A 12,091-nucleotide genomic window follows, 5' to 3' on the forward strand; every position below is an offset into this window, starting at 1 on the left:
GTTTAATATTAATAGTTATTAGTAATAGTATAGTTAATAGGTCTATGCCAGTAAGCCAAAAGGCTAAGTCATCCATGAGCGGATCTTTGGACAAAAGCCTGAACTGTGTTGCAGTTGTGTTACAGGTTTCAAAATCATGCATAAACTGTCCAGAATATTTGTAGTTATCCTTTCACATATGTGACAAACATCGTTGTCTGTTTCATGACACTAACATACTGCATCCACTATTATATGTTTAAACTTATGAACTTTCTGCTACTGCAACCTTCAACCACTATTCCTACTCCTCTACAATACTATTAGACTATCATCTTTTAAAACACGGCCATTCAACTCAATCAATAATTACTGATTTCTGGTTCTTTTCTGTTTTGGCATTTAACCAAGATCATCATTTTGTTAATTAATACTAATGCCAATAAAAGGTTATACCATAGATATATATACCTATGGGTATATATATCTATGGGTTATACATACATACAACTGAATTAGGAAATTTTAAAAATTCAATAATTCATGTACTATCACCAATACAATCATTTGGAACTTTTGAGTAGATATCTGTGAGTTCTATAACTACTAAGCACATTGTAATAGCAAACATCTTGTTTCACCTTCATGCTATGCAAATGCACTAGCTGCAGACACTGTTACACAATAAGCCACTGTCCATTACACTTGAGCCACAGAATGTCTTTAGAAGATTAATAAAAGGTATAGTCTTGGACTAAGATTGAGCTAGCAAAGTTTGACAATGTTTATATCGATACGATTTGAAAGATCGTAATGTTGTTTGTAGAAAAAAGATCAAACTGATTGTGTAAAAAATCGCTGCTATGTCGCAAAGCAAATAATATGAGACGATTTGCAACTAGTGATGCCGCCGACTTTGTCATACAAGTAATGTAACCACTACAGTTATTAATTTAATGATTGCCAACTCACAGAATGAAATGTTACGAATTAGACTACAAATGCTTGATCTGATAGTGCAATCGACCAACCAACGAATATCACCACTGTAAATGTTCCAAATGTTGATCTTTTGGAAATTGATTAAACTTATGTTGCAGATGGTGGCTGAATATTATTAAGTTACCATTGTAGTTCATCGGCTTTCGACTAAAAAATATTTATTTTCAACAGAAAGTTGTCCTATCAAGCATAGTTTGTTATCACCATTGAATTGAGTCGTGTTTGGAAAAATTACAAATACACAAATAATGGAAAAGTCGAACTTTTGCAAGATCATATGCTCTCTGGTCATGGACGTCAGTTAATTGATTCGCTCTTTCAATCGATTGGATCGTTTCAAGTGATCAGTAGCAGTTTTTACCGGTTCTCATCGCTGTTTGTAGTTTTCCAGTGCTCTACCATTTACACATGACAATCTTATCAGCGTTTTAATTGTTATTCTACCTTTTGACTACACCAATGCTGTTTGACATGAGAGCTATGTTTGTCATGAGAGCTATGTTTGTTATGAAGCTATGTTTGTCATAAAGCTATGTTTGTCATGAAGCTATGTTTGTCATGAGAGCTATGTTTGTTATGAAGCTATGTTTGTCATGAAGCTATGTTTGTCATTAAGCTATGCTTGTCATGAAGCTATGTTTGTCATGAGAGTTATGTTTGTCATGAGAGCTATGTTTGTCATGAAGCTATGTTTGTCATGAAGCTATGTTTGTCATGAAGCTATGTTTGTCATGAAGCTATGCTTGTCATGAAGCTATATTTGTCATGAGAGTTATGTTTGCCATGAGAGCTATGTTTGTCATGAGAGCTATGTTTGTCATGAGAGCTATGTTTGTCATGAAGCTATGCTTGTCATGAAGCTATGTTTGTCATGAGAGCTATGTTTGTCATGAGAGCTATGTTTGTCATGAAAGCTATGTTCGTCATGAAAGCTATGTTTGTCATGAAAGCTATGTTTGTCATGAAGCTATGTTTTTCATGAAGCTATGTTTGTCATGAAAGTTATGTTTGTCTTGAGAGCTATGTTTTTCATGAAGCTATGTTTTTCATGAAGCTATGTTTGTCATGAAGCTATGTTTGTCATGAGAGCTATGTTTGTCATGAAGCTATGTTTATCATGAGAGTTAAGTTTGTCATGAGAGCTATGTTAGTCATAAGAGCTATGTTTTTCATGAAGCTATGTTTGTCATGAGAGCTATGTTTGTCCTGAGAGTTTTTTCTCTTTGCAACCCCAGGTTCATCTAGATGTCGATCCTGTTCCATCCTACACTCTAAACTACTTCCTCTGTCTTTCATTCTTATCCCTTGGAGTTCGACAAACAAAATCTGCTCACTAGTTGTTATCTGTCTCTTTATTTTCACTTTAGTGTGTAAACTCCACATTTTGAAAGTTCCTGGTCTGAGGCTATGGGGTTTTTTGCTTTGTATGGAAATTTCTTGTTTCTATCTCTAATAACGAGATGATCGATCGATCAGTCACGTATGCTGTTTAGGTATGTTGCATTTCATTAGTTGACCTTTGAATCGACATGTACATGTAGCCTATAGGTATGTGTATATAGTCTGTGCCCCTTCAATTAGTTAATCTTTGAATCTACATATACATATATAGGTATGTGTATATAGCCTGTGTTTCTTCAATTAGGTAATATGAGTGTATCCTGAATGTTCCTTAATTTTTTCACTACCCAATTAATTATTTTACCTGAACATAATTAAATATTTCGTAAAACCTAATATTTGACAAAGGCACATATAAAATGTCATAGCCTTTGAACCACATGTCTATAAACATATTTACATACCAAATTAATTAGCATAAAACTTTATATCAGCTGATGCCATAAAAAACACTACAAATGTGTTGCAGAATGAGCTCAGACACTTCATCGGCCATTTTTGCTACTAACCGTGAGCATGTTCCGAGTCGGATGAGTTATTAAAATTATTATAGCTTACGACATCATTCTCACTGCTAAAAATAAAACTATCACTTTTAGTAGAGCTGTTGTTCAATACATAATCGACAGAAGTACGTTGATCTACAATCAGTGAAACCTCTATAGCTGTAATGCCTCTGACAAGACTGATCTTTGTGAAAAAGAAAAATGCGACAAAAATATAGATTTTGCAGAACGAAACTACACTCAGGCAGACTGTAAACACATTTCCTATTAGCTTAACGCAGACAGATGATTTTTTCCTTCTGTTTAAGTACAAATATGATAGGTCGATTAATTAACTACTCACTAATCAAAAATGTTTTGTATGGAGCTTACTAAGGCCGCATCACATGTCTCTTGGCCATGTGCGAACGCTGTGCAATGAGTTAATGCTAGTTAACATACAAGTAAAATGGTTATACTTTTCGACAAGTCACATCATTTTGTGATGTGGCTTGTCGCATGTGGAGATAATCACATCATTTTATGATGAGATGATTATCTCCATACGTCTGCTTATTTATTGTTAGCATTTAGTTAATTCTTTCACTACTGCGCTAAAATCGTTATTCCCCCAAATTAATTCAAACGGATTTTCGAAAAATCTATATACTGCTAGTATTTATGCAATATCTCAAGAATCAATGTAGATAGTGTTTTACTCTAAAATTCATGTTATTCAAAACAAAATTCTCTACAAGATAAGTATAATATTGTTTAGTGAATCTCACTCCCACAAAACCTCTGACGGTTTTTTGCGTTGAACAAATGAGTTGCTCAATTGCTTATTGCAAGTGAGTTGCTTATTGCCATGACAATAACGATCTGGTTTTCCCATTTTGAAAATAATTAGTAATAAAAGTGCTGAGCTAAAAGATTTTTAATTGGTTGTAGGTAACTGGCAACAAGGTTGTTTCATCGGAGACAAAATTTGATTGTTCTAGCTAATGTGTAGATTCCGTAATGAAAAGAAAAATCAAATCCTATTGATAAGCCGATTCATCGGCTTACGGTAGCGAAAGAGTCAAGTTGTACTATTGCTCTCTGGATGCAAGAATTCAGTTTTTGACCATGATTTCAAAATCGAATTGGTCCAATAATATTTAATAAACTAGACAAAAGCGGTGAACATAACTATTCTTGTTTTATACGAAGCAGACGACTAGCCGCGCATTCCCTGCTAGTCGTACAGTTTGCTGCCTCCCTGCGAGATCCTTCCAAGAAGAGCTTATAACTTCTTGTCGTACACTCAGCATTCATGGCCTCCATATAACAATGCGGATTGATCTTTTTTCGTCGAATTATAGGGATAATATAGTCACGGTATTTGTTTCAATTAGTTAACCCTCCAAGCTAACTGACGCTTGTCACGTATTATTGGTAGCCCGATTCCTTTTGCTGTGGGCGTTGGAATCTTTGTCAATAGCTGGTTGCTATTGTTACAGATATGTATGCCTTGAAGCGAGACAATTTACACCTGTCAAATTACGCATACTATATTATGCACCACTCATGTAGCTGGTGTAAAACAAGAAATCTATGTGACCGCTTTTTCATGAAGTAATTTTAGTGACGGGTCAAAAATTATAGATAAATTTGAGCTCCCTTGATTAGGTCACTAGCTGGAAAGATGCCAAGAATAAAGTTTGTATCCAATATTCAAGCATAAATTAGTTGATAGCAAGGCCTATTACACAGAGGTGACAACTTCACAAACCCCTCTATGAAAAACGTCTATTTTTAGCTTGCGTTATGTGAGTAAGCCTGGAAATTGTAAGTCTCTGATCTCTTTGAAATTCATAAAACCTGAACTGCTTATATCTGGCGAGACATAATGACAATACATATAGTCGAGAAACTTGAAAGTCAGAAAATATTTTTTATTTTCTGAATTTAAAACAGATTTTGAGTTGTCTGCCGTTCACCTCTTTTTATGAATTATTATCTTATTAATTTATCTTTGTACGCTCAGTTTTTTTAGATAGTTTAGATAATTGAAATGTTTTTGTATTAATGCTTCATAAAATTATCTATAGTGTTTATTCAGGAATTATCATAAGTGTCTAGGCTGTTAAAAGCTTAATGAAATCTTTTTCTTTTCAGCTGAAAGTGAGCTTATTACATACTAGCTGAATACCTGGCGGTGCACGTGTAATAAAAAGGGTTTTTGTCGAGAAAATTTATTTTTTATCAATATATATATACAACATTTACCATTCTATTGTTTACATTAAAAAGTTTGTTTATTTCTATGTGAGCTATAAGTTTATTTAAGTTTATGCTATATATACATATATTTATAGCATTTTGGGGAAGTATTGGCATGTCTTTTTTAGTAGTTCAAGCATGCTAGCTGAAACGTGCTTACTTTAAACAATTGCCATTAAGGATTGGCATGTGTAATAAGTGTGTACACAATTATTCCATAGTATGGTAAGGTGGTTGCAAGGCGTAGTGGATAGCACGCCTGTCTGCAGAACTGTTGTTTCTGAGTTGAATGCCAGTGCACAGTAGTTTTTTAATTCTTAAAGTTTAAACGCTCTAACTGGACATGTAGATGACAAACGACTAACAAATACAGTTTTAAGATTTCAACTTATTCACCTCTCTACAGTCAATTCATTGAGTGGTTGATGTTAGAGTGATATGAGACAGTTGAAATTATCCGTTGAGTCTCTTTAAATATTACATCATTATCATTGCTATTGTTGTGTTTTTATTATCTCTCTAGTTCAAATTCTGTTCATTACTAAAATCTACTAGCCACTGCGTATTAAACTAATCAATCAATGATCGTCTCCATGTCTGCGTATTCTATTAGCATAAAACTTTGACTTAATGAAATTTTTGCATATGCGTTGGGAATATTAAATGCATGTTCACGACAAGCATGATGAGTAAATCAGCAGCGAGTGTTGCACTGGTGACCTTGTGTTGCACTATTTGCAGCACTAAAACATTTCGAAAGCTATTAGCTAGACATATTACCTCAAAGTAGCTCAGAAGATGGGTTGATATATGTATTTGAGTTTATTATAAGATAAGCATAGCCTTTTGGGCACCCGTCCCATCTGCAACACTGTTTTAAGGCTACGCTAGCTTGGCCAGTTTTTATATTTATACATATAATTTTATGAAAAGCGCAATTATGTTCAAACAGGTTTTTGTTGTTTTAATGTCTTTGAGAAATTTTTTTTTATCTACATTCCTTTGAACACGTTAATCTCTATTCCAGAAAATATTAATCTTAGCTTCACAAAACAACGATTTACCAGATTGGGTTTGCTTAAATAATGATTTCGATCTGGTTAATTTTTGGTCTTAAAAGAAAGAGTTAATAACTCATATTTAGCCACTGTTCGTGACCAGAATTAGGTCAATCTTCGGACTGATCTTTCTTGCTGAAATGTAAAATTAACATATTGGTCGATTGCATGCCACAATGTCAAACCCTTCTATCAGCTCATTTGTCTCATTCTATACGCATTGATCATCTTCCCTGTATTACCTATATTGGTTACGTTGAGGCTGACAGTATGGAGCGCAGAACTCTGAATTAATTTCTTTTTATAATGCTCTTTAATTTTTTAGTTATATCACGATTTAGTTACTTGAAATTTCTCATCACTATATCTCTTGCTTTGCGACGCTTTTGCTGGTTTTCGACAACCATCGGTTTTTGATATTTCAAAGACAAATTTTTACTAAGAACTGTATTTTTCCTAAGAACTATATTTTCTTGAAAAAATCATTTGTTAAGAATCTATCAATCCATTTTTAATCAATCTTTGCTGGCTTGGTGTTAGTCCATAAATGTATTTTTACCGATCTTCTAATTTATCGACCTGTTGTTGATCAAATGTTTGTCATGTACAGTGACGATTTATATGCATAGATGTGTGCATGTGCATACCCAAAATGCTAATACATACTTATATGTCTGTGAATGTGTAATGTGTAGATGCATGTTACGCGTATAGCCTCAATTTATGTAAGGATGCAAAGTTGGCCAACATCGATATACCGTAAATGCAGACCCGTATATATTAAAGCTTGGGTTATATTATATATTATTGCATAGCATCAGTCTAGCTTTCTATATGTCTGCTGCAAGAAAAACATAGCTTCTGTACTTAACATCCTCTTTAATTTACAACCAGGAGTTCAGTCTAACTATTCCGACTAACAATATCAACGCTAATCTTTGTAAAATTTATTTGTTGATCGATTGATTAAATGCACAGTAAAGAGGCTCACATGTTTACTCATTTTAGTTGAGAACTTAAACTTGTTATGCTAATGCTAACTTATGCATTGTCACTATCATCTTGTTGACAACTTTGTCAGCTATCTGTTGGCTTGTCATCTTTAGCATTGCATTATCATGTGTTTGTGTAAGTCCAATTTCTACCATACATGAAAACAAGTTGTCCCATCTAATTTTATCTTTAGCATGTGTTGAAATGCGAGCAAACCTTGGAGTGTACATTGATGCCGTATGTGCTGATTACTAGATGAGAAGTGTAATCTTTAAATAAGTGTCCCTTAAAGATTGACTTGCAGCAAAATTCACATTACAGTTATTTATAATCAAAAGTTATTTATATGTCGGTGTTAATCCCACAATGCATCTGTGATCGTCTGTGATAACAGTATTTACACCACCATAAACTCATCCGTTGTTTACATCAGTGAATCGTCTGTGACAGTGTTCTCATTATACGATGGGATCGCTAAAACGATGAATTACTAGTCCTGAGTCCTGTAGTCCCGCAGCAACTATTATGATAGGAAATATAGATCAAGCAACTCGTGACAGTCAGTCACCATTGTCGAGGTGGTGCATATTGCACAGAACTTTATGGATCCTCGGTAGAATATTGAAAAAGTTTGACAGCTGCAATGTTTCCTGATGTATCCGCGGTGCCTCTGGGATGCCTTCGGTCTGCAGTACACATAATCGACAAATAATCGCTGCGAGGACAACTCCTACATACTGCCATACAGCATGAACCAGCCTTTACTCGCTAACAATTATGTACTAATTAGCGATATATATCGACACATTGCTATAACTTTCATTTAACAAAGGCAACAACTTTTAATAAAAATTACATCATCTAAATATTTTTTCTGGCTAATAATCGCTGACTATTTTTTCATTGCTTTAATACAAAGCATGACGACAAGATCATTGATTAGTTTTTCAACTTGTAGTAGCTCTTGAGGAATATTGATATCACTGAGCAATGCGTCCAAGTGACTAATATCTCTATAGTTAATGATAAAGGAACAAATTATACATGTATGTGCACTCTTATTGGGCAGTCCATAATCACTTGTATAAAAAAGTTCTTCAAATGGTGCTACAAAAAATAAACAAAAAGGTATTGACATGTGATGTCATATACGCAACAACAAAAATTTATACCAGGAAGCCTCGCAACTACTAAGCTTGGGTATACATCTTATCTTTTTTGACAAAATATTGAAAGGACTAGCATTAAAATTGTTGAGTGCATCTTTTGGAAATTATATAATAAAATAATCATACTGTTAAAATCTAATATTTGAAAATTAAAAAAAATCAGTGATGTTTGAAGGAGATAAACTATTCAATATTTGTACTCATTAATGCTAGTAAAATATATTAACATATCTGGAAGTGGATATGTTAACCACTATTAATGTGGTTAACATTATTCAATATAAGGTCCTTTCTATGTTAATAAGCAGGACATTAAAAAAGGTTTTAAAGGTTGACTTTCAACAAAATTCACATTACAATTATTTAATATCAAAAGATTTACCATGTCTTGCTCTGCTGTGTTATAGGTGCAAACTATGTTAAAATGTGATTACAAGCTCTTAAAAGCTCAAAAACGAACAGTTAATCACCGCCCTCACAAAACCGCCGTAGATTGGAATCTCTTTCCAAAACGGCTCAAATAGGACGTAGTTGTACAATATGGCTTCTGTTTACACTTTCACGCAACCTCATTCGTCAAAATATTTTCACAAATATACTTCACGCATTCAATAAAACCATTTCTATTATTCTTAAGCGTCTATTTCATCGTCATTGTAATGCTGTCACTTTTAGCACTGATATCTTATAACCTACCATGAAAATTCGTTTAATTTTTTAACCTTAGCTCGAAGGAGTACATATCATTTTCCTGATAAACATGACGAGCCTGTCGGTCACCTGTGATAATCGAAAAATGCTGCAGAAAGTAATCGCGAAGTATGGGTCACATGATCAGATTACGACTAGACGATTAGACCAAGCCTAAACAAAACTGTGTAGTAGCAAGCATCTATATTTGATATGGGCTCTTCGGTAAAACCCGAAGTGTTTGTCATAAACTAGTGCTACGAGAAGTTTTATATTGAGCCTTTTATTGGCCTTTCAATTTACGTGAGAACATCATGTGACAAAACAATAACCAAATGTAATGACTACGTCAGAGAAAAAACTGATTTTGAACTACGGCGGCTTCATGATGGCTGCGATCAACTGTTTGTTTTTTAGCTTTTAAGAGCTTGTAATCACATTTACACATACTTGGCACCTACAACACAGCAGAGTAAGACATGGTGAGCCTTTTGATACCAAATAACTGTAATGTGAATTTTGTTGCAAGTCAACCTTTAACAGTATCTTATTGTTTTTCATATGATCTTGGTTTTTGCAGCATTATGAAAAATCGTCGAATATTTTTTGATATATGGAATAGCCGGTGAAACCGAGCCTTACCAGCCTTTCTGATGCATTACCTTACCAGAACTGAGTAAGGGATAAGGCGTGGATGATTAGATTCGTTGGTACTTGAAAATTAATTCGTGGCTCAAAAATGATTCGTCGACAAACACTAGCTTTAGCAGAGAGCCGTTATGGTTGATCTATCTGTGAATAGAATCATGCCATTTTATCCTTCTACGACCCATTTCCATTTGTAATGTAAAAAGGCAAAGATGTGAAAGAACTTTGTGTCGTTAATATTGTTTTTCTTAACATTAGACTGAGCTTTACAAAAGTTATTTGACACCCATACTGTGACACCAGCATCTTTCAGCTATATTTCAACTAAACTTGGAATTGCACTTACACTGTACATATAAATTCATTACCTATGCTAGTCACTGCGTTGCTTCATGAAAGCGGAATACAAAATACTCAGGGCAATGAGCTTCCAAAAAGTAGAAAATCCGATCAAACAGTGTCAAAATTTTTTTTATTTTATTTTGCAGACTTACACAACTTTTGTACTCATGGTTTGTATCTGTCTGTTTGTCTGTTTAATCATTCCATTTAATCTATAACGAAGATAGCGTAGTCTTGGCAGGGTGAGATGTTTGGAAAGATCAAATGACTATACTCAAGGATGTTGCTAGCGTATATAGCTATTATCATAGCACGTCTGTATGTAGAATCAACAGCTAATGGAAACATAAAGTTCGGAAACATCACATTTCCTATCGAGCCAGATGGTTTTAAACAGTCGGTGTTCAACTCAGGAATGCTTAACTGTTATCTAATGGTTATAGCTTGATCTAGTAAACGCGGACTCGGCCAAATTTGCATTCAACTGACAACTGAAGGTGGTAATCGATGCATCGTTGGTTCATCTATCGCCACTTATTCTACTTTCTCTCAATAAGATCATTAATTATTCATTCTTCAAAGGTTTAATGTTTTAGATGTGCCACAGCAAGATCCCTGCATAACTTTCAGCATGCGAAGATGTCACGAATAACTAACCTGCTATTCCTTGTCGTTTGCACTCTCTTGACACCGGCCTTGGGATGTGACATTAATGTAGCAGGTGAGTGTCCTATCACATGCCTATGAAGCGCAACGTGGAGCATAGCAAGTTAGAAAAATTTAACATATTTTCCGGAAAGCACGCCTCTCTGTAGTGTAAATCACACCAGCCATAAAATGTATAATACTGAAGAAATAGCATATATAAATCACATTTTAGGAACTTTATTTGATAAAATCCAACGCCAAAAAGAGACATGTCATTTAAAGTTTAAATAATGAACCATCTATATATATATTTCTCAAAGTATGTCCGTGTGTGGTATGTCTGTCTGCATTCCGGCTATAGCTATTATTAGAATAACTGCAGCTGGACAACAATGCTGACGCCATGTCATGGAGTACTGTCATTAGAAGCCAAACAGCTTACTGCAATTTTCCATTGGCAATGTGCCAGGCTAATAGCTTGAAAGTTACAGTTGTTTGAAAAAGTTTTAAAACCTTTACAGTTGTTTTCATTTTTCTCTTAATTTATTTCAACTACACAAAACACTTCTCTCATGATATGTAGTTTAAAAGTTAGAATGGCAAATGTTGTTATATGTTAATACAAATCAATTTTCTGCCCAGACTTTTTTATTACCTGGGCAACCCGGGTAGCACAGCTAGTCTAAAAATATAATAAAGGCAACAACAGGCTGATCGGTATGCTTACACTGTATGTTACAATTGAGCATGTTAACAATACATGTTAAGAGTTATTTTGATAACTTTAATATAAATAACATGCTAAAAAGTTTCATTCCAAATACATGGTAGCTAAAATCCAATTAAAGATTCATCTACGGCGTTACTTTTCCACGATGTTAACATCAGAGGTAGAAGAATCAACCACCTAGCTTTTAGCCCGCGGTTAGCATTTTTTTATTCATTTCAATAAGAGCAACCATCATTTTTTACCAGTCTACAAGTTTTACACCAATGTTGCAATTATCGACATAGAAGCCTAGAGTTGTTTAGTGGGAAAATAGCATGTGAAATGGTGCATACCAGAAGTTATGCAGTCAATAATTTTACAACCAAGTAGCTTCTAGGCATAAGGCGTAGCTTCGAGGTATAAGGCGCACTCCCAGCAAACCTATGAGAAAACTGACTTATAATCTGAAAAATGCGGCATATCGTTTGCTCAGGTGCACCCAAAATCGCATTCCAGTGATTCTGTGAATTAGTAAAATTGTACACAGGCTACTTCAAGTGAATAAAACTACAGTCAAACCACAGTTCTAGACCATAATCATTTTCAGAAGGCTGTCTGAAAAGCAGTTTGTTGACACCCAAAACTATTTTGTCCATTCTAATATAGATATAAATTTATCTTTTTCTAGTATTATGTATAACT

At 34.3% G+C, this 12,091-nt stretch overlaps 1 protein-coding gene across 1 annotated transcript in view; it reads left to right on the plus strand.

Annotated features, from left to right (window-relative positions):
• LOC137405073 (proto-oncogene tyrosine-protein kinase ROS-like) overlaps nt 1-12,091 on the plus strand; it is a 59,989-nt gene that overhangs the window by 5,601 nt on the left and 42,297 nt on the right. The window contains exon 2 of the mRNA XM_068091300.1: nt 10,629-10,753. Within this exon, the coding sequence (XP_067947401.1) occupies nt 10,672-10,753 (82 nt within the window). The 5' untranslated portion in view covers nt 10,629-10,671. The remainder of the gene's footprint in view (nt 1-10,628; nt 10,754-12,091) is intronic.

This window comes from Watersipora subatra, chromosome 9 (genome assembly GCF_963576615.1).
Source record: "Watersipora subatra chromosome 9, tzWatSuba1.1, whole genome shotgun sequence".
In the NCBI taxonomy this organism is placed as follows: Eukaryota; Metazoa; Bryozoa; class Gymnolaemata; order Cheilostomatida; family Watersiporidae; genus Watersipora; species Watersipora subatra.